General features: G+C 39.9%; 1 protein-coding gene across 1 annotated transcript in view; it reads right to left on the reverse strand.

Moving 5' to 3' along the window:
- SLC27A2 (solute carrier family 27 member 2) overlaps nt 1-26482 on the reverse strand; it is a 52125-nt gene that overhangs the window by 17875 nt on the left and 7768 nt on the right. The window contains exons 2-4 of the mRNA XM_032297503.1: nt 19445-19651; nt 15011-15169; nt 12138-12262 (exon numbers count right to left, since the gene is read on the reverse strand). Coding sequence (XP_032153394.1) covers nt 12138-12262; nt 15011-15169; nt 19445-19651 — 491 coding nt within the window. The remainder of the gene's footprint in view (nt 1-12137; nt 12263-15010; nt 15170-19444; nt 19652-26482) is intronic.

Raw genomic sequence — 26482 nt, forward strand, 5'->3', positions numbered from 1 at the left:
TTTGGCTGGATATAGAATTCTAATTGGGCAATAATTCATTTCTAGAATTTTGAAAGTACTACTCCTTTGTTTTTCAGCTGGCAGTGTTGCTGCTGACAAGTCAAACTTTCACTATCTTTTTTTTTTTTTTTCTGGTAGTCTTAAATTTCATCATAGCACAATTTCTTTTTCCCCCTCTAATTTTACTGGGCACTCCATTAGCTCTTTCAGTCTGCCCACCCTCGGATGTTTTCCTGTATTATTTCTTTGATCATTTCCTCCTCTCCACTTTATTCTCTTTTTCTGATTTCCAATGAAATATATATGGGACCCCGTTGATTAGTCTCTAATTTTCCTATCTACTTTCCCCTCATCTCCATCAATTTATCTTTTGAACTTTCTGTAAGATTTCTCAACTTTATATTCCAACCTTTCTAAGAATTAAAGATTTTTAAACATCATCTTAATTTTCAAGACTGATTCTTTTTTTCTTTTAAAACAGTACACTATTCTTGTTTTACAGATATAATGTCTTCTCCAGTCTCTCTGAGGATATTAATGATAAATTAAAAAATGTCTCCTGTTTTCTGAATTGATGCTTCTTTCTTTTGATGATCTCTCCTGTTGTAGGCTTTCCTCAGGTGCTTGGTGATTCTTTGTCTATTCAGATTTAAGAGTAAAGCAACAGAAAGATGTTTGGGCAGTTCTGTGGGGATGGGGTGGTGGGGGGCTACTACTAGGTGGGCTGCACTGCTGGTTGATGAGGCAGTGAGGCAATGCCCAATGTCTTTTCTGGGAAAGTTTAGTTCTTCCTAAATTACCCTCCTCCAATATCCTGCCTGCAAGCATAAACTGGCAACTGGAGTTCCAGTATCTGTGTAGGCGAAAGTTGCTGGGGGTCTCCCTGGTCAGTATGTAGATACTTCTTTAATCTCTGTTTTCAGTGCCTCACCCCTGCCCTCCTCTATTCTTGGGGTACTTCAGTCAAAGCTGCTTTAGCTCTCCAGAGAAAAATCCTCCTGTCTCCTACATGGTGGGAGAGGGGAACAACAGGTCCAGCTACTTCTTACACAGATTTTAGTTTGTTTTTCCATAAGTTATTGGGGGTACAGGTGGTATTTGGTTACATGAGTAACGATTTGTGAGATTTTGGTGCACCCATCACCTGAGCAGTATACGCTGCACCATATTTGCAGTCTCTTATCCCTTGTGCCCCTTCCACTCCTCCCCTGAAGTCCTCAAAGTCCATTGCATCATTCTTAAACTTTTCGTTCTCATAGCTTAGCTCCCACATACCAGTGTGAACATACGATGTTTGGTTTTCCATTCCTGAGTTACTTCACTTAGAATAATAGTCTCCAGTCTCATCCAGGTCATTGTAAATGCTGTTAATTCATTGCAAATGCTGTTAATTTATGGCTGCACAGTATTCCATTGCGTGTGTGTGTGTGTGTGTGTGTGTGTGCATGTATGCACCACAGTTTCTTGTTGATTGATGGGCATTTGGGTGGTTCCATGATTCTGCAATTGTGAATTGTGCTGCTATAAACATGCATGTACAAGTGTCTTTTTCGAATAATGACTTCTTTTCCTCTGGGTAGATATCCAGTAGCGGGATTGCTAGATCAAATGGTAGTTCTATTTTTTCCTTAAGGATCTCCACAGTTTTCCCTAGTGGCTGTACTAGTTTACATTTCCACCAATAGTGTTGATTTTTTGATTATGGCCATTCTTGCACAAGTGAGGTGGTATCACATTGTAGTTTTGATTTACATGATCATTAGTGATGCTGAGCATTTTTTCATATATTTATTTGCCATTTGTATATCTTCTTTTAAGAATTGTCTATTCATGTCTTTAGCCCGCTTTTTGATGGGATTTTTTTTTTCTTACTGAGTTCATTGTAGATTCTGGATATTTTTCCTTTGTCAGATGTATAGATTGCGAAGATTTTCTCCCACTCTTTTGGTAGTCTGTTTATTCTGCTGACTGTTCCTTTTGCTGAGCAAAAGTTCTTTAGTTTAATTAGGTCACAGCTATTTATCTTTGTTTTTATTGCATTTGCTTTCAGGTTCTTGGTCATGAAATCCTTGCCTAAGCCAATGTCTAGGAGAGTTTTTCTAATGTTATCTTCTAGAATTTTTATAGTTTCAGGTGTCAGGTTTAAGTTCTTAGTCCATCTTGAGTTGATTTTTGTATAAAGTGAGATATGAGGATCCAGTTTTATTCTTCTACATGTGGCTTGGCAATTATCTCAGCACCATTTGTTGAATATAGTGTCTTTTCCCCCCTTTATGATTTTGTTTACTTTGTCGAATATCAGTTGACTGTAAGTATTTAGCTTTATTTCTGGGTTCTCTATTCTGTTGCAATGGTCTACATGCCTGTTTTTATACCAGTATCATGCTGTTTTGGTGACTATGGCTTTATAGTATAGTTTGAAGTGGGGTAATGTAATGACTCCAGATTTGTTCTTTTTGTTTAGTCTCGCTTTGGCTATGTGGGCTCTTTTTTTGATTCCATATAAATTTTAGAATTGTTTTTTCTAATTCTGTGAAGAATGATGGTGGTATTTTGATGGGGATTGCACTGAATTTGTAGATTGCTTTTGGCAGTATGGTCATTTTCACAATATTGATTCTACCCAGCCATGAGCATGGGATATGATTCCATTTGTTTGTGTCATTTGTGATTACTTTCAGCAGTGTATTGTAGTTTTCCTGTAGAGGTCTTTTGACTCCTCGGTTATTTTATTTTATTTTAAATAAAATAGGTATTTTATTTTATTTTTTTGCATCTATTGTAAAAGGGGTTGAGTTCTTGATTTGATTCTCTGCTTGGTCCCTGCTGGTATATAGAAGAGCTACTGACTTGTGTCCATTACTCCTGTATCCAGAAACTATGCTGAATTCTTTATCAGTTCTAGGAGCCTATAGGAGTCCTTAGGGTTTTCAAGGTAAATGATCATATCGTCAGCAACAGTGACAGTTTGACCTCCTCTTTACCAATCTGGATGCCCTTTATTTCTTTCTCTTGTCTGATTGCTCTGGCTAGGCCTTCCAGTACTATGTTGAAGAGGAATGGTGAGAGTGAGCATCCTTGTCTTGTTCCAGGTCTCAGAAGGAATGCTTTCAACTTTTCCCCATTCAGTATTATGTTGGCTGTGGGATTATCATAGATGGCTTTTATTACATTATGGTATATCCCTTGTATGCTGATTTTGCTGAGAGTTTTAATCATAAAGCAATGCTGGATTTTGTTGAATGCTTTTTCTGCATCTATTGAGATGATCATGTGATTTTTGTTTTTAATTGTGTTTATGTGGTGTATCACATTTATTGACTTGCACATGTTAAACTATCTCTGCATCCTCAGTATGAAACCATCTTGTTTATGGTGGATTATCTTTTTTATATGTTGTTGGATTTGGTTAGCTAGTATTTTGTTAAGGATTTTAGCATCTATGTTCGTCAAGGATATCGGTCTGTAGTTTTCTTTTCTGGTTATGTCTTTTCCTGGTTTTGGTATTAGGGTGATGCTGGCTTCAGAGAATGAATTAAGGAGGGTCCTTCTTTTTCTATCTTGTGGAATAGTAGCAAAAGGATTGGTTCTAATTCCTTGAATGTCTGGTAGAATTCTGCTGTGAATCTGTCTGGTCCTGGACTTTTTTTTATTGGTAATTTTTAAATTATCATTTTAATCTCGCTGCTTGTTATTGGTCTGTTCCGGATGTCTAATTCTTCCTGATTTAAGCCAGGAGGGTTGTATTTTTCCAGGAATGTATCCATCTCTTCTAGGTTTTCTAGTTTATGTGGGTAAAGGTGTTCATAGTAGCCTTAAATGATTTTTTGTATTTCAGTGGTGTCAATTGTAATATCTCCTGTTTTGTTTCTTAATCAGATTATTTTGATATTTTATCTTCTTTTCTTGGTTAATCTTACTAATGGTCTATCAATTTTATCTTTTCAAAGAACCTGCTTTTTGTTTCATTTATCTTTTGTATTTGTTTGTTTGTTTGTTTCAATTTCATTTAGTTCTGCTCTGATGTTAGTTATTTCCTTTCCTCTGATGGGTTTGGGTTTGGTTTGTTCTTGTTTCTCTAGTTCCTTGAGGTGTGACCTTAGATTGTCTGTTTGTGCTCTTTCAGTGTTTTTGATATAGGCATTTAGGGCTATAAACTTTCCTCTTAGCACCACCTTAGCTGTATCCCAGGGTTTTGACAGGTTGTGTCATTACTATTGTTTAGTTTGAAGAATTTTTTTTTTTTTGAGATGGAATTTCACTCTTATTGCCCAGGCTGGAGTGTAATGGCACAATCTTGGCTCACTGCAACCTCTGCCTCCTGAGTTCAAGCAATTATCCTGCCTCAGTCTCCTGAGTAGCTGGAATAATAAGCATGCGCCACCATGCCCAGCTAATTTTGTATTTTTAGTAGAGACAGGGTTTCTCCATGTTGGTGAGGCTGGTCTCAAACTCCCAACCTCAGGTGATCCGCCCGCCTTGGCCTCCCAGAGTGCTGGAATTACAGGCATGAGCCACCATGCCCAGCCTTGAAGAATTTTTTTCATTTCCATCTTGATTTTGGTTTTGACCCAGTGCTCATTCAGGACCAGTTTATTTAATTTTCCAGTATTTGCATGGTTTTGAACGTTCCTTTGGAGTTAATTTCCAGTTTTATTCCACTGTTATCTGAGACAGTGCTTGATATAGTTTTATCTTTCCTAAATTTATGGAGGCTCGTTTTATGACCTACCATATGGTCTATCTTGGTGAAAGTTAGAAGGTTATTCACTGTTGAATAGAATGTGTATTCTGTGGTTGTTGGATGAAATGTTCTTTATATATCTGTTAAGTCTATTTGTTCCAAGGTATAGTTTAAATCCATTGTTTCTTTGTTGCTTTCTATATTGATGACCTGTCTAGTGCTGCCAATGGAGTATTGAAGTCCCCCACTATTATTGTGTTGCTATCTGATTTCTTAGATTTATTAGTGGCTGTTTTATAAATTTGGGAGCACCAGTGTTAGGTGCATATATGTTTAGGATCGTGATATTTTCCTGTTGGACAAGGCCTTTCGCCATTATATAATGTCCCTCTTGGTCGCTTTTAACTGCTGTTGCTTTAAACTTTGTTTTGTCTGATATAAGAATAGCTACCTCAGCTTGCTTTTGGTGTCCATTTGCATGAAATGCCTTTTTCTACTCCTTTACTTTAAGTTTATGTGAGCCCTTATGTGTTAGATGAGTCTCCTTAAAGCAGCAGATAATTGGTTGGTGGGTTCTTATCCATTCTGTGGTTCTGTATCTTTTAAGTAGAGGATTTAGGCCATTCACCTTCAATGTTAGTACTGAAATGTGAGGTACTGTTGCTTTCGTCATGGTCTTTGTTGCCTGTGTACTTTTGTTTTTGCTTTTTGACTTGTGTTTTTGTTTTATAGGTCCTATGTGATTTGTGCTTTAAAAAGGTTGTGTGTTGATGTGTTTCTAGGATTTGTTTCAAGATTTAAAGCTCCTTTTAGTGGTTCTTGTAGTGGTGGCTTGATAATGGTGAATTCTCTTGATAATGGAGGTGGTGCTTTCCAGAAAGCATCAGCTGTAGTAGCGTGGAGAGGGATTGGCAGTGGGCGGGGTCCTAGAACTCCCAAGATTATATATTTTTTGTCTTCTGCTACCAGGGTGAATAGGGAAGGACCATCACATAGGGGCAGGGCTAGGTCTGTCTGAGCTCAGACTCTCCTTGGGCAGGTCTTGCTGCAGCTACTGTTGGGGATGGGGGTGAGATTCTCAGGTCACTGGAGCTGTGTACCTAGGAGGATTATGGCTATCTCTGCTGAGTCATGCAGGTTGTTAGGGAAGTGGGGGAAAGCAGACAGTCACAGGCCTCGCCTACCTCCCAGGCAACCTGAAGGGCCAGTCTCACTCCCACCATGTCTCCTGCAACATCCCCAGTCTGTTTCCAGGCAGAGGGTGAGTCAAGTTTGAAAACCTGCCCAAGGTGTTCTGCCTCCCAGCTGTTAGAGAAAACTGCTTTAGTTCTTCCCTGACTGTGGATTCTGCAAGCTGGATCCCTGCCCTCCCCTGAGTTCTGGCCAGGAGTCTTCTTGTCCCGTTCAAAGTTCAGCTAGAGAAGTCCTTCTCCCTGTGGGGTTTTACCCTTTGCCCCTCTGGCTATCCTCCTGATGGATCCCTGTGGTGCCAGGCAGCAATGGGCTGCTTGGGGATTCGGCAAGTTCTCTGGGCCTTTCTGTTCCTTCCTCTACCCTTGTATTTTGCTAGGTTTGGCTCTCTAACTTGACTCAGCTCTAGGTAAAGTAAGGAAATTCTCCTGCAAACAGACCTTTAGCTTCTCCAGTGTGTGTTTGGGAGAGGAATGTCTCCCTTTCCCATTTCCACGTGGGGGCACTCACAGTATTTGGGGTGTCTCCCAGGTCCTCTAGAGCAGTCTCCTTCTTTTGGAGGGTCTGTGGGTCCTCTCAGGATTGCTGGTCAGTTCTTGCAGTCGATCTGGAGCTAAAATTCACAAGCCTCCGCATGCTGCTCTGTCTGGAGCGGCAGTCTAGTCCTGCCTCCCTTCTGCTATGATCCCCCATCCTCAGTATTTTACTTTACACAGATTTTCAAATAATTCTCCTGTTTTTAAGTCTGACACTTCATCTGACCTTCAGCTGTATTCAGAACCTGCAACTTCTCAGCTGTCTGGAAGGCAACTGGCTTCCTCCTTCTTGGGACTTGCCTCTTAAGTTTCACCCCTCTCAGCCTATTATGCCAGCCACTTTCAGTTTCCTATACTATGTAGTTCATGGTTGCAATGTCTCTTAGTTTCTGAGATGATGGTGCTTGTGTGTGTTTTTGAGAAATTCCTTGTTTTGCAGTGACTTCCAAGAGGTGAAAGGGCAGAAGGTCTTTATTATCTTAGAAAAACTCCAAAGTCCCTGTTCTGAATGATTAATATGTTACACTTCTGCCTGGAGAAGGCTCCACCTGTTTGCTTTACAGAAGAGGTCCTTTGTCCTTCTGTGTATTCTCCTACCATAGGGCTTGCCATGATCACATGTGAGTCTCAGCAGAGTAAAGCCCTTGCCACCTGACCCAGCCTCTCAGCTTCACTTCCTGACACACTGCTTGCAATTCTCAGTGTGCTGGGTCCTTCATCTCACTGCTTATATGATTTTCCTGCTAGCCAGAAGTCCTTCTTTTCTTGTCTGGCTGCAGAACTTCTCTGAACTCTTTCAAGCCCACCTTCCCTGGCAAACCTTCCCGATTCTGTTCCCCTTCCCTCTTTCTTTTGGTCTCCCTCTGTCTTGGTCCTCAGTCATATTGGCCAATCTCCACTCTGTGCTGCAACACATCCATCCATTCTCTTTTTTGAACAGAATGAAGCTGATGCAAAGACAGAAATTTAGGCTGGAAGGGACTTCAGAGGTTATCTAATTTTGGGGGGAAGGCAGACAACACTAGAGGTAAGTTGAGTCTATTCAGCTCTTTCAGGGTTCTGGTCAATCTTATTTCTTCTTCCAAATATCATGGTTCTATGTGTGACTCCTGGAACTCTTTCGGTTCCCTTTATTTCTCCTCCCACTCTCCAGGAGATGGCATAAAGCCTCACTGAGACCCCTTGCTGTAGCTTCAGTCTCTAATTGGAGGAACAAAACACTGAGCTTTAGCAATACTGTGTTCCAATAAGTAACTTTCCCTAGATGACTGTTTTTAGGCAACTACACAAACCAAATAGGAGCTGACAGCCATACACTGCAAGAAATAAATCAGAGTGGCCTTTCATTACAGACAGGTGCTCTGAAAGCAAAGGCCCAAATACAATGTGGGAAGACAGGTAGAATGGCTAGAAAATATTCACTATAACATTGTTAAAATCACTTAAGTCAATAGCTTTGCTATCCAGTCCCCTACTCAACCTCAGATGAGAGTGATTAACTAAGTAGAATGTTTTCCCTTATTTCTTCCCTTGTGTAAGTGGGCAGAATTTTCACTGATTCATTCAATAAATATATATGGGGCGCCGATTACGAGCTACACACTGTTAGGCATTGAAAATGATAACGATAATAGGCCGGGCGCGGTGGCTCAAGCCTGTAATCCCAGCACTTTGGGAGGCCGAGGCGGGTGGATCACGAGGTCAAGAGATCGAGACCATCCTGGTCAACATGGTGAAACCCCGTCTCTACTAAAAATACAAAAAATTAGCTGGGCATGGTGGCACGTGCCTGTAATCCTAGCTACTCAGGAGGCTGAGGCAGAAGAATTGCCTGAACCCAGGAGGCGGAGGTTGCGGTGAGCTGAGATCGCGCCATTGCACTCCAGCCTGGGTAACAAGAGCGAAACTCCGTCTCAAAAAAAAAAAAAAAAAAAAGAAAAAATGATAACGATAATAATGGTAACGTGTTGAGCATTTACTAAGTTCCAGCTACTTTGCTATATGCTTTACATATATCATCTCATGTTGTCTTTATAGACCCCTTGTGAGGTAGGTACTGTTATTCCCCTGTTGGCTGATAGGAAGTTGAAATGTAGAGAGCTTAGCTATCCTTGTCCAGTGGTAGAGCCAGGGTTCAGGCCTACTAACTCCAGAATACTTGCTTTCAGCACTGCTTTAAGTACCTGGAGCCAAATTTGAACCACTGACCTGAGAATGGCTGGAAGCATCCTCCATAGCACCCTGCTCTACCAGAGAAGCTACTGAATATGGTTAAGAAAAGGGCAGAGAAGCACAGTGGCTCCAGCTCCCAACACTGGCCCCAGATTCTCCTGATGAGCTGGGCCGTGTGTGTCTGTGGATGGGTGTCACTTGGTTTAGCTGCTCTGCTAAGGCAGAAGTTGCCTCCCTGACAACCAGTGCTTGGGGGGTCGTTGGTAGGGTTAGCCACTCTAGCAACAGTGTTCTAGGCAACTCTAAAGGTTAGGAAGTTCCTGATTACATTGATCCAGGCCCTTCCCCCATTCATTCTAGTTTTTATCCACCTTTTTTTTTTTTTTTTTTTTTTTTTTTTAGAAGAATTTTTTTTTTTTTTACCCAGGCTGGAGTGCAATGGTACGATCTCAGCTCACCGCAACCTCCGCCTCCTGGGTTAAAGCAATTCTCCTGCCTCAGCCTCCCGAGTAGCTGGGACTACAGGCATGCGCCACCATGCCCAGCTAATTTTTGTATTTTTAGTAGAGACAGGGTTTCACCATATTGACCAGGATGGTCTTGATCTCTTGACCTGATGATCTACCTGCCTCAGCCTTCCAAAGTGCTGGGATTATAGGTGTGAGTCACTGCACCCGGCCTATTCCCTTTTTTTTTTTTACAATGTCTTTTTGATATAATCTTTCCCTACACCCCATAGAATCTGGACTCCTACTTCCTATGACATATGATTAAATTTTAAAAAACATTTTTCATAGCTCTCTTGCTTATCTAATGACCTATGTTTGTTTGTTTCTTTCTTTTCCTTTTTTATAGGTTCTTGCTCTGTCACCCAGGCTGGAGTGCAGAGGCATAATCTCAGCTCACAGCAACATCTGCCTCCCATATTCAAGCAATTCTCCTGCCTCAGCCTCCTGAGTAGCTGGGATTACAGGTGTGTGCCACCATGCTCGGTTATTTTTTGAATTTTTAGTAGAGACTGGGTTTCTCCATGTTGGCCAGGCTGGCATTGAACTCCTGACCTCGAGTGATCTGCCCGCCTCTACCTCCCAAAGTGCTGAGATTAGAGGTGTGCGCCACCATGCACTAATGACCTATGATTTTAAAAAATATTTAACTGAAGGTTTTTTTTTTTTTTTTTTTGAGATAACTTTGATCTTTTATTACATTTTTTGTAAGTATTTTCTGGACAAACAGAACTCAGAGGTGGGGAAGCACTGGCAAATAGGAAGCCCAGGGGTCATTCAAGATTACACATTAAATCATAGTATATTTTGAAGTTGTAAAACCCCAATCAAATTGTCTTTGTTTTCAAGTATTTGAGACAACAGTAACAGAAAAACAGGGAGAGTGCATGCATGTAGAATGTGTGCAGGTGTGTATGCAGATATGTGTGAGCCTGAAGATAACTACACACAAACATGTTTATTTTCCTCCAGTCCAAAGGAAGCTCCCATTAGAACAAACAGAAACAACATACACTCCCCAGGAGATTTCTAATTGACAAGGGGGTGCCTTTAAGATAGAGAAGAAAAGCCCAGCAGAAGAGCCCCATATGGATTTCTGGATTTTAATAGAGAGACATGCTATCTTGAGGGCCACGTGGAATATCAATGTGAAAAAAATTCAATAATGATATTAACAGAAACTGCTGTAGAAAAGGCCCTAACCCAGCTCACTGCTAATAATGACCCTCAAGAGTCTACTGACTATATCAAAATTAGAATAATATGTGCTAAGTCCAAACATTCTGGGGGAAACATTTTAGCTCCCTCAACTCAACTACACGTTTTCTTTTTTTGAGACAGTCTTGCTCTGTCGCCTAAGCTAGAGTGCAGTGGCATGATCTTGGCTCACTGCAATCTCCGCCTCCTGGGTTCAAGTGATTCTCCTGCCTCAGCCTCCTGAGTAAGTGGAATTACAGGCATACGCCACCATGCCTAGCTAATTTTTGTATTTTTAGTAGAGACAGGGCTTCACCATGTTGGTCAGGCTGATCTCGAACTCCTGACCTCGTGATCCACCTGCCTCGGCCTCCCAAAGTGTTGGTATTAAAGGTGTGGGCCACCACGCCAGCCTCAAATATACATTTTTCAGGGGCAAGGATTTAGAGATTTATTCAGCAAAATTTGCTGATGCCTGTGATGTGCCAGTTACAGATCTTGGTACTGTGGAACTGGTAGTGGACAGAGCCCCTGCTCAGGTGAGACTTTCATTTAATTGGGGTGACAGGGGCAGACAATAATCACATAAACCTTTACTATATCAGGAGTGACAGGTGCCATGAAATGCAGTGACAAGCTGGACAGCGAGGTGCAGGTGATATGATTATTAGCAGGAGAGGCATCTCTTCTAATGAGGTGACATCTAGGCAGAGACCAAGTAAAGTGAGGCCAGAGAGACCTGGAGGAAGGGCATCTGATACTTCTTTCTGCATCACACAGCAGCTGGTATGTAAGGTGAGCACAGCAGTTGCTTATCAACAGCAATTTATCAATTTAGTGATCCTTTGAGTTTAAGTTGATGGAATAGATTAAAGGAATTAGAATATGGTGAATTTATTGCATTGTCTAGTCCAGCGGTTCTCAACTAGCGTAGCATTTGTCTGCCAAGGGACATTTGGCAGTATCTGGAGACATTTTGATGATTATGACCTGGGGAGGCGGGGAGGTTACTACTGGCATCTTGTGGGTAAAGTCCAAAGGGTGTTAACCATTCTACAATGCACAAAGTCCATACATAAAAGAATTAAAAGCCAAAATGTCAGCAGTGCCACTGATAATAAATCCTATCTGATACTATATCTCTGATGAGAGCTAAGGGACTGGGCAGGAGGAGCTCTTGAGAACAACCCTATTGAGAGCTGAACATCTGCAAACAGGGCAGATCCATGACCATTGGAGTTGCCGTGGGGCATCTGTTCCCAGTTTGGTGACAGACTTGGCTGGCTGGTTTCAAAGTCACACAGGGATTTACTTATTAAACAACATTAAGTAAAAGTTTCCTGTATGTCTTTGGTATAACAGAAAGCAAGGAGACAAGATGTAGTTCCAGCCATTGAAGATATTACAGCCAAGGAAGGATGGGGAGTATGAACACAGACCCCTGCAATGTAACAAGGGCCACAGAGGGCAGAAATAAAATGACATAGGGGAAAAGAGTAATGACTTTTGTTGGAGTGACCCAAATAGGTTTAATGTATGAGGTATCATTTGAACTGGGCTTTGACAGTGGCTTCTAGTAAGCTGAGAGGGAAGTGCAGGATATGCTAGGTGGAGGTTACGATATGAAAACAAGTAAAAATGCAGGAAATAATAATCATCATAATGATATTAACTCCCACCTAGTAAGTCCCCTCTATATGGCAGGTATAGTGCCAAGCACTTTTTCATGATAATTGTATCCTAAATTCAAAACTGACATACACAAATCAGCTGAAGCCTAGCACAGCCCAAAGTGACTTGAATTTCCATCTTAACCATTTCAAAATAATATTAAAATGGGGGAAATGTTACCTGTGGTGAGTTGCATAAATACCGAAGCAGTTCACCGATATACTGAATGACAGTGACATTGTATTTTCTGCAGTCATCCCAAAACTGGCTGGCTGAAAATTTAGACCGCAAGGCAACAGTAGCACCTACAGAGAAAGCATAGAAAGTGTCAAGAAAGAAATGCTACAAAAAATTCTCCCAATTATGCTTAAGATGGCTTAATTTGCCATCTTCAAAAGGTAGACATTTAAAAATAAATTATATTTGCAAACAAGTATTGAGTACCTTATATTCAATGCAAAAAAATGAGTAAGACATGGTTTTGTTCTATAGGGGCTTCCAATCTGTAGAGGAAAAGACTCATATGAAAGTCATTTTAATAAAAGTTAGCTTGCAGTAAGAGAATCAAATGAGGTCCTAAGAGAGAAGGAGAGAGATTTCATGCCATGTGTGTGTATGTGTGTGTATGTGTGTGTGTGTATATCTCAAATATATATACATGTATTCATTATATATATATCTCAAATACATACATATTTATATGTGTATTTTTATGTATCTCAATATGTATATATGTATTTATATATGTGTATATATATCTCAAATACATATACATATATACACATGTATATATGTACATATATACACATGTATATATGTACATATATACACATATGTATATGTATATATGTACATATATACACATATGTATTTATATATATCATATACATATAAGTATTTGAGATACATATACACATATATAAATACATATATATGTATTTGGGATATATATATCTATACATAAATGCATACATATACATATATATATATTTGAGATACACACACACACACACACACACACACACACACACAGCATGAAATCTCTCTCCCTTTCTCTTAGGACCACATTTGATTCTCTTACTGCAAGTAAGAGTATATATATATGTATACATATATATGTATTTGATATATATATAAATACACATATATAAATATATATATGGAGATATATATATATATATATCTATGTATGTATTTGAGACAGAGTCTCACTCTGTTACCCAGGCTGCAGTGCAGTGGTGCAATCTTGGCTCACTGCAACACCTGCCTTATGGGTTCAAGTGATTCTTGTGCCTCAGCCTCTGAGGAGCTGCGATTACAGGCTGGCACCATCATGCCAGGCTAATATTTCTATTTTTTTAGAAGAGATAGTGTTTCATCATGTTTATCAGGCTGGTCTGAAACTCCTGACCTCAAGTGATTTGCCCACCTCAACCTGTAAAAGTGCTTGGATTACAGGCATGAGCCACTGTGCAGGCCCATGCCTGCAATATTTTAAATAATTTTGTGCATAAAACAAAGTTTGTGTTAAGTATTTATGTATAGTAATTTCCACTTGTGGTGTCATGGTGATCAAAAAGTTTCACATTTTAGAGCATTTTGGGTTTGAAATTTTTGGATCGTGTGTGTGTGTGTGTGTGTGTGTGTGTGTTTGAGCTGCTGATAACAAGATAGTACAGACTGGGTGGCTTAAAAAACATTTATCTCTTGCAGTTCTGGAGGCTGGGAAGTCCAGATAAAGGTGTTGGCAGATCGAGTGTCTGTTGAGGGCATTTTTCCTGGTTTGCGGATGTTCATCATTTCCTGTGTCCTTATATGGAAGAGAGCAGAGTCAGGAAAGGAGCTCTCTCCTATCTCTTCTGATAAGGGCACTACCCTTTCATGAAGGCTCCACTCTCATGACCCAATTACCTCCCAAAGGCCCTACCTGCTAATACCATCATATTGGGGGTTAGGATATCAACATATGCATTTTTGGGGTCACAAATATCCATCCATAACATACATGCATATACACACATGTATAGATGTGTGTGTGTATATACATATGTGTATGTGTGTGTGTGTATATATATATGATTATTTAAATTGAAATGCCACATGAGAGAAAAAGTTGTTTTTTATTTCATTCAGAAAGCTACAGATAGCTTCCTGGAAGATGTGGCTATTGAATTTTGCTGTAATATATACAAGTGACATAAATCCTCCTGGAAGGAGAGAGGATGGCAACTCCAATTTCTATAGTAAAGTTTAAGAAGGAAAGAGAAGAGATGGCAAGCCAAACCAAGTATTCTCATGGAGTTGCCATCTTTTCTTCTTCCAGTAGAGCTGAAAAATTGTGGAAACGGGATAGTACAGAAGAGTGAAGACAAATGAAGAAGTTTAAATCAGATGCTGATGGAGATCAACATGCAAGTTTCTAAAGATAGAAATGACATGGATAGAATCTAAGACTCAAGTCCAGATAAAGGTGGTGTTTTTTTTGTTTTTTTTTTTTTTAATAGTTGAGATCTCACTCTGTCACCCAGGCTGCAGTGCAGTGGTGTAATCATAGTTCACTGCAATTTTGAACTCTTGGACTCAAGCAATTGTCCTACTTCAGCCTCCTGGGTAGCTGGGACTACAGACTTGAGCCACCAGGCCCGGCTAATTTTTTTTTTTTTTTTTTTTTTTTTTTTTTTGTAGAGATGAGGTCTTGCTATGTTGCCCAGGCTGGTCTTGAACTCCTGGCCTCAAGCAACCCTCCTGCCTTGACCTCCCAAAGTGCTGGGCATACAGGTGTGAGCCATTGCACCCAGCCCTAAAATATTTTAAAGGAGTTTCTCTCTTGATATACTGAACGATTATAACATTACATTATTAGATGACAAGTCATGAAAAAACAAATTATTTTAGATGCTTGCTTGCAATGTGTGAGTCAAATAGCTTTATTGTTAATGCAAAATTGAAGACTGTTCCTAGCAGACAGCAAAGTAGCCAAATTTTATGTTACTTTTCCTTGTGAGAAAATGTGAATGTGCACTTGTCTCCAACACTTTGTAGAAAAAGCTTACCCGCCACAATACATCCGTGGATGCCAATCATTAGTGCAGCACTGTGGTACAAGGGCAGAGTGACATAGATGACATCATCTGCCTTCAATCCGCTTACACTAGTGAGGCCAGTTCCATACCAAATGCGTTGATGACTGATCACGGCTGCTTTTGGAAGACCTTTGCAAAGATACAATAGAAGGCATGAGTTAACCAAGATTGGGCATTTACATTGTAGGAGAGAGATCTGGCTTAGGAAGATTAATCATCCTGTATTTTGAGAACCGCACTGGGAAGGGCCATGACCAGTTACACCAGGAGTTGACAAATTTTTTTCTATAAAGGACCAGAGAGTAAATGTTTTAGGCTTTGTGGGTCATACATTCTTGGTTGCAATGACTCAACTCTGCTGTTATGGTCAAAAGCAGCCATATACATACATAAATGGAATGTGGCTGTGTTCCAATAAAATTTTATTTACAAAAACAGGTGGGAGGCTGTATTTGGCCCACAAGCCATAGTTTGCTGACTCCTGAGTTAGATGGTTATAACAGTAGTAATCTAAAGAGAAAGAGAAGGCGGGAATGAATGTCCAATGAGTTTCTGCTCTGTGGCTACCATTTTGCAAGACATTTAAAAAATTTCACTTAATTTCCATAACAAGTTTATGTATGACATAAATAGAATTATATTCTCCAATCCACAGATGTGAAGGCTGAGAATCAGAGATTTCTTATGTACTAGAATTTCTTTACACAAATAAAGCAAATATGAACATTTTCTCATATGTTCTTGCCTTTTCCATTAAAAAAAATGCAATCTTCTGCATTTTTGTTTCTGCTGCTTAGCAATGTTTGCTGGAGATTTGTTCATGTTTGTACAGAGAGCTTTCCCTTATTTATTATTTATTTATCTTTCTCAGCTGCCTCAAGTCCTTTTATAAATGTATTATAATTTATTTATACTGTTTGCTGTTACAAATGATGCTGCAGTGAATAACCTTGTCCACATGGCAGTTCATACTATGTATGACACCGTATCTTTTGGATAAATTCACTGAAGTGAGATTGTTGTGTCAAAAGATAAAAGTTATCAAGTCCTATAATCCCAGCACTTTGGGAGGCTGAGGCAGGAGGATTGCTTGAGCCCGGGAGTTTGGCACCAGTCTGGGCAACCATAATGAGACCCCTTCCCTACAAAATAAAAAAAAATTAGCAGGGCATGATGGCATGCACCTGTATTCCTAGCTACTTGGGGGACTGAGGTGGAAGTATCACTTGAGACCAGGAGGTGAGGCTACAGTGAACCATGATTCTGCCACTGTACTCCAGCCTGGGCAACAGAATGAGTTTGTCTCAAAAAACAAAAAAAAGTCTTTGTAACCTTGACAGATAACTGCCACACTGCCAGTTATAATGGCTGTCCCCATTCATTCTCCTATTAGCAATATATGGGTATACCTGTTTCCTCCTAGCCTTGTCAATGTGTGCTCTCAAATGTTGGGACCTTTGCCAATCTGAAAGGTGAAAAATGGTATCTCAGTGTAGTTTTGGTACATTAGACTAAATGCATTTGCATTTTCTTAACCATAATTCACATACACTTTTTGTAAAATTTTATTCTGTGAGTGTACACTTACATTGTTTCCCATGGAAGATCAATTCAACTGGGAGGGCATGAAGTCACGAGAAGGGGGCTAAGAGTTTAAGATCTGAGTGGGTAAGCAGGCTTTGTGAAGAGGAAGACAGATCTCTGTTGACTCAGATTCTTTAATACTTGATGGTACCTTCACAAGCTATTGCCAAATAGCAGCAACTTGCTACAAGGCAGACAAGTATGGCTAGCAACCTACCATTATTGTAAATACAATTCAAAGTTCATGTTCTTTGACAATGGGCCAGTTTTTTGTTTTGTTTTGTATGAATTTTTTTTTTGTTGTTGTTGTTTTGTTGAGATGGGCTTTTATTCTGTTGCCAGGCTGGAGTGTGGTGGTGTTCAAGGCTCACGACAGCCTCAGCTCAAGTGATCCTCCTGTCTCAGCCCCCCAAGTAGCTGGAACCACAGGTGTGCACCATCATGCCTGAATACTTTATTTATTTATTTACATTTTTTGTAGAGACAAGGTCTTGCTTTATTGCCCAGAATGATCTTGAACTCTTAGCTGCAAGTGATGCTCCCACCTTGGCCCCAAAGTGTTGAGATGATAGGTATGAGCCATTGTGCCTGGCCTCTGATTTTTTTTTTTTTTTTTTTTTTAAAAGAAATGGTCATCTTTATTACCTTGAAGTACTTTCAGAACTTTCCTAAATTAAGATTTTGTATTAATGAAGACATGAGAATATCTGGTAACTATTATATAATTTTGTGCTAATGACTTCCTTTGCTGAACAGGTACATTTGTTCTTCAACTGCTTAAGTGAATTCTTTTAATTAATGTTTATAAGAGTAACTTAGCATTTTTTTTTCTAGAGATAGTGTCTTGCTCTGTTGCCCAGCATGGGGTGCAGTGGCACGTCACTGTATCCTCAGACTCCTGGGCTCAAGTGATCCTTCTGCCTCAGAATCCCAAGTAGCTAGGACTATTAGGTATACACTATGCCAGCTAATTTTTTAATATTTTCATAAAGATGAGGTCTCACTATGTTGCCCAGCCTGGTGTCAAACTCCTGGGCTCAAGTGATCCTCCTGACTCGACCTCCCAAAGTTCTAGGATTATAGGTGTCAGTCACTGTGCTTGGCCTAGCAAATATTTTCTTCAGAGAAAATGAAAAAAGTAAAATAAATGCCCATCCAATTGTCTTCCAATTAAATATAAATTCTGATTTATGAGATTAAATCAGAGAATGCTCATTCTCTTTTTTCTCCCCAAAAGGGGTTTTCTATTTGATTGTGAAAACATGCCTTATAACAAAGTTTCATACATGTTTTCACAGTACTAACACTAGAATTCCCCCTCATTAACCAAGGGCTCGATTTGTTCCCAAAAAAACATTTATGATTTAATTTTACCATTCTATTAAGAAATGATGATAAAAGTCCCATAAATTAAAGGAGTGTCTGCATGCAACAGAAGCAATTGGTTAATTGTGCTATCTCACCTTTCTGTTGGCCTGGCAATAAAAATAAAAAAATGAAAAAAGATAGACATTATGTTTTGGGCACCAGCTTTAATATGTCATTCCTGGCTTCTTTTCATTTACTTAAAGAAAATACTTAGCAAAAGTGACTGCATGAAGTGAAGCCAGCAATAGGGTTAAACTCAGGTCCAAGAACTGTGAGTTCAGGTAGGTGCTAAGGGCCTGTTGAGGTGAAGGAGACAGTTTCTGTCAGCTGCAGTTGAGATAAAAGGCTCAAAGGAAATTTTAGCCCTGTCTACTGTTTATTGAACAAGGAGAACACATGCATTACCTGCTTAAATTAAATTGAAATTTTAATCAAGAGAGGTAAAAACCTCATAGATGCAATTTTCCAATATTAATAATAATTGGCATTCTGGGGCTGGCTTCCTGTCCTTCTTTTAAATATATCCCTCAGGCTCCATATTAGCACATTTTGTCTTCTCTGGCCTATAGTAGGCAGACATTAAATATCTATCACATGAATAAACAAGGAGGTACTGGGATAGAGCTGTCAATTGTATGAGCTGTGGAATCGGTCTGCAAGGTGAATCCTGACAGTTCTGCTTCTTATCTTGGGAAATTCTTAACCTCTCTACGCATCATTTTCTGAATCTCTAAAATGGAAATAAAAATAGTACCCATGTCAAGAGTGGGGGCAAAATCTTATCAACAAATGTTGTAAACCTTGAAGAATGCCTAGTACACACTACCGTTAATATTGCTTCTTCCATACGGCAGTATTCTTATAACATTGTTAACTGGCAGTATTTCTTCTTACTGACTCATCATGGTACAGTTTACAGTTAGAGGCATCCTAGATTTGATGAAATACAGTATTTTAGGCCTTATGATAGAGCCACCCCACAGCCACAGTACCAAACAGCTCCAAGCTGGTGTTGCATGGCGAAGATAGTGGTCAAAACATTTATATAAAAAGAACCCAATCACTGCCTACTGGTCTTCTCCTGTGTTCCATTTATAATCAATTATACAGTCTATATGAACTATGGATGTAATATAATCAAAATACAATAAGCATGAAAAAAATTCCAACTAGCCGATCAGTGCCAAATCTTATCCATCATCATAACTACTTTTGTAGTTCTTGGTTAACCTCTTTATGTGTTCTATATGGACTGAGGGAAAATATGCATAGTTTGGAGAAACCTAAATGGGATCATATGCTATGTAATAAAATCACTTCCCACAGGCAAATAACTAAATCTCCTGAAGTATTCGTTATTCGATAGGTTTTGCCAAAGAGATTTGAAAACCCACGCCAACATTTAACACCTTCAGATCCAGTTTTTTTTGAGAATCCTCCCTTTATTTTTACCTGTGGTTCCAGAAGTGTAAATGTATAAGGCAGGAGTGGAAAAAGTGACTTCAGACCTCCATGACTCTGGGATAGGTTCAGTTGATACTTCATCCACTTTGTCCAGGAAAGAGTGAACCCCATCTGTGTTAGAAGTTCTGCTCACATAATAGATGGACACATCTTTTTTAAGGCTTGGCAGTATCTCTTCAACAGCTGCTTGTAGTCCTTAATTTAATAAGAAAAAACAACACCAAACAATCTAAATCAGTCTATGAAAGTTCTATTAGTGCTTCCATAAGCATCATAATTTTATTTTCAGCATAATTTTTTGCTTAAATGTATGGACGTGACAAATTATACTTATCATTATGCATTTTATATTATTATTATTTTAGTGGATATAGGGTCTCACTATGTTGACCAGGCTGATCTTAACTCCTGGCCTCAAGCAATCCTTCCGTCACGGCCTCCCAAAGTGCTCGGATTACAGGTGTCAGCCACTGCGCCTGGCCCTGTTATGCATTTTAAACATGAAATTTGCTACATTTGAATATTTGAGGGAAGGTTGGGTTTTGATGGTTTCGCAAGCATAGCAGATGGTTGGCTGAAATCTGTACTTCTTGTGGCAAGTGCGACCAAAGGACATATGGGCCAAACCCAAGAAATATCAGCATATAACTGATATATATCTAAATACACTCCAGAAATAAATTTAGCTATTCCTAATATGTGCCACATAGGACCAGTGATGAAAAAAAAGAAAAATTTAAGGAAAGAAGGGAGCCATGCTAATTAAGAAAGATGATAGAAGCTAACTTTATATAACAATTTTTTTCTTATGCATCAGTAACAAGTTGTTTCCTAGGAAAGTTTAACTGATCTGAGAAATAAGCTCTAAATTTCATAAGTACATTATCTTATCTGAGGAAAAAGAGGAGTAATTTAGAGCAGTGTTTTCCAACCTGTGGGTCATAATTACAGTAGTAGATTGTTAAAACCATTTAAAGTGAGTGATATTTTAAAAAATGAGAACTACTTACAAGAAGGAAATAGAAATTTTGGAGCACATCTTACATAGTAAAAGGTAACAATTCTACTGACAGTTCTACTGCTTATCTTGAGAAGTTCTTAACCTCTCTAAGCATCATTTTATGAATCTCTAAAATGGAAGTAAAAATAGTACCCATCTCAAGAGTGGTGGCAGAATCTTATGAACAAATGTTATAAAACTCCTTGAAGAATTCCTAGTACATACTACACTTAATATGGCTTCTTCCATATAGCAGTATTCCTATAACATTGCTAATGGGAACTATTCCTAATAGATGAACAGGGCATGTTTTTTTTTTTAGATTTAAAAAAATTCTTTAAGTTCTGGGATACATGTGTCAACAGATGCTAGAGAGGATGTGGAGAAATAGAAACACTTTTACACTGTTGGTGGGAGTGTAAATTAGTTCAACCATTGTGGAAGATAATGTGGCGATTCCTCAAGGATCTAGAACTAGAAATATCATTTGACCCAGCAATCCCATTACTGGCTATATACCCAAAGGATTACAAATTATTCTACTATAGAGACACATGCACACATATGTTTATTGCAGCACTATTCACAATAGCAAAGATTTGGAACTGACCCAAATGTCCATCAATGTTAGACTGGATAAAGAAAATGTGGCACATATACAGGGCTGTTCATTTTTAAAAGTGTTGTTTTAGTTATGTAGGTGTGTGGGTATTGGGTCATGCACAAATGTATTTCTTACTGGGTTAAGGTCAAAAATTTTAAAGGCACCAATTTAATATGCAAACCACATTTCATGCTTGCCACTTGGATTTTGTGCCTTTAAGCTATAGATGAGACTGCTTTTAAGCCTACTTGTTTTGAATTGTGATAATTGAAGTGAATATACTTACTCTTAATAGGAAGATGACTAAATATGCAAGGAAATTATTGGGAAGGCTATACCTAATTTATCTTATATGCTTTGTTTTTCCGATGCTTGTGTATGATATCTCCATGAAGACAAGAAATATCACCAGGATAAATGCATTTAAAATAAAAAAAAAATATTTTAATCAAAACACTCATGTACCTGGTAATAATAAATCAAATAGTACAAAAGGATTTATAATGAAAATCAACAAGCCCTTACCCAGGCCTTCCTCACAACTAAAGCTACTGCCTACAGGCAAGCATTGTCAATTTTTAAAAAGCTGTTTCTTCTGGCAGTTACCTCTCCATCACCAAAAAAATATGCATTTCCTCCTACTTCTTAGCCTATAAATTTTGATCCCAACTTCCATTTCATCCTGTCCATTTCTGACAGTTGTTATCTTCCCTTTACATTGTCTAGGGTAATAGAATTTGTATTTATTCTGATATCATTATTCTGTCTTCCCCAGCTTTATGGACTGGCTCTAGAAGCTGAAAACCAAAATAATCAGAATCAACATAATAATGACTATGAAAATATTCACTGCAGAGCCAAGTAAAATGCTATAATTGTACTTTCTTTTTTTTTTTTTTTTTTTTTTGAGACGGAGTTTCGCTCTTGTTACCCAGGCTGGAGTGCAATGGCGCGATCTCGGCTCACCGCAACCTCCGCCTCCTGGGTTCAGGCAATTCTCCTGCCTCAGCCTCCTGAGTAGCCGGGATTACAGGCACGTGCCACCATGCCCAGCTAATTTTTTGTAGTTTTAGTAGAGACGGGGTTTCACCATGTTGACCAGGATGGTCTCGATCTCTTGCCCTCGTGATCACCCGCCTCGGCCTCCCAAAGTGCTGGGATTACAGGCTTGAGCCACCGCGCCCGGCCCTAATTGTACTTTCTTTCTTGAACAGTTATCTTGGAGTTTCCAGTTGGTTATTATTCTTTAATGTGCTATTTCAACCCTATCAGGTCACCTTTTTTTTCTTTTGCCCCAGGAACCTTTATTTCCCTCTTTTGCAGTTTTTAAAAATTTTTTGTCTGGTTGCTCTTTAGTCCTTCAGCATTCCAGAAAGGTTACAAAAATATGACTGTTGTAGAAACAGTAGCATCACTCCCGTGCCACTGCCTTGGCTCACATCCTCATTATTTCCTACCTAGGTTATTGCTTTAGCCTCCTGACCAATGTTGTGCCTTGAGTCTCTTCCTGCTTCTAATGTATTAGCTTCTCTATCATCCAACTTCTTGTTGCCACCCTGTTTAAGATCCTTCAGGGCTGTTCATCTCTTGTGATAGAATCCAATCTTTTTATTTGGGAGGTCCTGCGGTCCCTTTGGGTCCCGCTCCTGCTGGCTTTCTGACGTTATCTCATACTCTCTACCTCTTGCTCTCTTTCCTCTTACCACACTGATCTATGGAAAATCCCTGAAGGTACCCATATGCTCATGTCTCATTGCCTTCGCCCAGGTTGTTTCATGCTCTCTCAACCCCTGGTCACCTGGAAAACTCCTGCTTATCCATCAAGACTCAGTGTAGGTAGCACTTCTTTTCTGTTACCTTCCCTCCCTCTGCAAAGTTAGCTGCTCCCTTCTTCAGCTCCCATAGGAGCCTGTATATACAATTATCAGGGTATTTAGTACATAGTATGATAGGGTTCAATTTTTTTTTTTTTTTGAGACAGGGTTCTGGGGTCTACGAGGCTGGAGTGCAGTGGCATGATCACAGCTCACTGCAGCATCGACCTCCTGGACTCAAGCGATCCTCCCATTTCAGCCTCCCAAGTAACTGGGACTACAAGTGTACCATGCCCAGCTAATTGTTTGTAGAGATGATATTCCATTATGTTGCCCAGGTGGATCTCAAACTCCTGAGCTCAAGCTGTCCTCACGCCTTAGCCTTTCAAAGTGCTTGGATTACAGGTGTGAGCCACCATGCCTGGCAGATATGGTTAATTCGTTTTCTCCTCTATTAGATAGGAAAATCTTTGAAATTAAGATCATAATCATCTTTGCACCCCTGGAACTACTAGATAAGTGCTCAATAAATGTTTGTAATTGAAAAAGTCTGACAAAGTATGATAGTGCGGAAGAGACACAGGAATAAGCTAAAGCTGCCGATGTAAACAATTCAGATCTGCAAGTTGATAAACCTTTAATAAAACGTAAGGTAAAATAATTTCTGAGATACAAGTATGCCTTGCTTACAAGTAAGGGCCCACAGAGGTAAATTAAAAAACAACTCCTCCTACTGCTATTTAAAGAAGGAAAGGAGATTGTGAAATCTCCTTTCCTTCCTCCTGTCATGAGACTCAGCGTCCATAGTCAGATAATCCATTTATAAGTTACCCGATCCATTCTCATTCCTTCCCTCCCAACATTTACTTAAAGTCTATTTAAAGAGTGTTCCCTGTATGGCAGGCAGGGTGCTACACTCTGGATAGGACAGTGAGCAAAACACTGTCCCTGTTTTCATAGACCCCAGATCTAATACGGGAGAAACAACAACAAAAAATCAAAATAAGTTGCCATAGATGTCACAATAGGGGAAGGAGAAGGTATTTGTGAAGCAGGTGGGGCGGGGGCACACAAAGATGACCCAGAAGTGCCCTGTAAACTGAGAACTGAAAGACAAGCAGACGGTGGAGATGAAGATCAGCTGGGACTGACTAAGCCTGCAGTAGAACGGCTTATGCAAAGTCTCAGAGCCAGCGCAGCACGGGACCCAAGTAACTAAGAGGTTAAAGCTGACTGAAATGTGGAGTGGGAGGGAAATAGGCTGGGAGAAGAGGCTGGAGACTTAGAGAGCAGGTCCCCGAGGGCCTGGCTTAGGCCAGGCAAGTGGACTGGAGGGGCTTGAGCAGAGGTAGAGAGACCAGCTGGTAGATGAAGCTTGTCTACACTGGAGGCAGCAGTGTGTGGGGAGAAGTGAATGTACTTAAGAGATATCTGGCAAGTAGAATAGATAGGACTTAGTAAGTCTTTGTTTTTCTTCACCTCCAAGTAATTATCTTAATGAGGAGAAAATGGTAGGTCAAAAGGGACTTTAAGTTTTTCTGTAATTTTTTTTTTTTTTTTTAATGTACTCACAGCTAGCCAGGGCAACATGGCAAAACACCTCTATGAAAAAATACAAATATATGTATGTATATTAGCTGGTGTGGTGGCGCACACCTGTAGTCCCAGCTGCTCCAGAGGCTGAGGTGGGAGGGTCACCTGAGCCTGGGAGGTCAAGGCTGCAGTGAGCCATGATTATGCCACTACACTCCAGCCTGGGCAACAAAGTGAGACCCTGTCTCCCACCCTTCATACCTCCCAAAATAAAACAAAAGAAAAATGTACTCAGGTATTAGTATCAAAAATTTAATAATAAAAATAAAAGGAAACGTAATTAAGCTGATGTCATGCTTGATCGCAGTCTGAGCGACTTTGCATCATGTGTACTTCATTCATGTTCCCAGCTGGCCCTCTGCAGGCATGTAGTTTGTGATTCCTGACCTTTTATGGAAGTCATCTAATCTGAAGGGAGGGCCACTGCACCTGCCCCACAAAATTTCCCTCCATCTCCTCTAGGCTGTGGGTGTAGAATTTGTTATTTGGGCAGACTTGAGTTTCCAGTGGCTTGCCAACCATATCAGGACACACTATGGCAGCCTTTATTCCTTTAAAGGTATAGAAAACAAAAAAGAAATCTGAAAGGAAATTCTGGATGTGAATATACCTGTCAACTATCTAGTTGATATTTAGTATCTTTTCTTTCTTTTCTTGAATCTTTTATAGATATAATGGGGCCAACTTTTTTTTCTTTTTTTGAGATGGTACCTCACTCTGTCACCCAGGCTGGAGTGTGGTGGTGAGATCTTGACTCACTGCAACCTCCGCCTCCCGGGTTCAAGTGATTCTCCTGCCTCAGCCTTCCGAGTAGCTGGGATTCCAGGCACCTGCCACCATGCCCAGCTAATTTTTGTATTTTTAGTAGCGATGGAGTTCCACCATGTTGGCCAGACTGGTCTTGAACTCCTGACCTCAAGCGATCCACTTGTCTCAGCTGCCCAAAGTGCTGAGATTACAGGCGTGAGCCACTGTGCCCTATGGGCCTACATATTTTCTAATTTAAGCATAAAATATCTTTCTTTCTTTCTTTTTTTTTCTTTCTTTTATTTCCTTTCTTTCTTTCTCTCTCTCTTTCTTTTATAATTCCTACTGTAAAGTCTGCTCATTGAAGAGTGAATATCAACCAGAACATATAAACTTCCAATAATTCTATCTGTCAACGTTGGGTTCTTTGAGACTCCGAGATGTGCATGCAGGAGTGCTCTTGGGATTGGGACCTGTGAGGCTGCAAGGGAAGCAGACTGGATAGAGGGAGACATTGAACTGCAATGCAGTCACAACAGAAGCCTCCCTCGGCAGGTCCTCTGATCGTAAGAGGACTCTGAACCTGGGATGCCCTTCAGAGTTGTCCCAAATTAAGGGAGGTAGGCTGTGCCTTCATACCTGCCCATCAACCAGTCCACTGGACTCCGGCTGAGGTGGTCATGTTTGACCTTGGGCAAAGTGTCTCTGTTCAACCAAGTACAAGTCCTGGGAGGGGTCTCAGCTGAGAGCTCCTAGCAGATGAAGAGTGAGTCCATCAATCCTAAAGGGGGGATCTGGGTGGCACATCACAGCATGCACCCAACTCTCTCTTTACTAATAACAAACATTTAAAATTTTCATTTGCATGGAACTGTTGGCATAGGAGCTTTACATACATCACTTCACATAATTTTTATAACAATCCTGTGATACAGATACCAGTAATCTTATTTCTATAAATGGGAAGAGGCTAATCAAGTCAGTGAATGGAGGGTCACATGCAAAATGAAAAGAATCATTCCAGGCTTCTGAGATTTCCACCTCCCTGTATGAGCCAACCAGATTAAGTTCTAGCAAAGTGACTTATTTCTTGGAAGAGGCTAGCTGCTTGCCCTTCTGCTCAGCACTTGTTAAATCGTGTGGATCTGCCTTTAATGAGTAACATGGATGATCTTTTCTTGAAGAGCATAACATCAAGCTTTATTAAAAGCTCGGGTATGAGAAACAGTAGTCACAGAACGTTGCCTGAAGGGTGTAGAGCAGCCCCA

This window comes from Sapajus apella, unplaced genomic scaffold (assembly GCF_009761245.1).
Source record: "Sapajus apella isolate SASKATOON/1434 unplaced genomic scaffold, GSC_monkey_1.0 scaffold37, whole genome shotgun sequence".
Taxonomy (NCBI): Eukaryota; Metazoa; Chordata; class Mammalia; order Primates; family Cebidae; genus Sapajus; species Sapajus apella.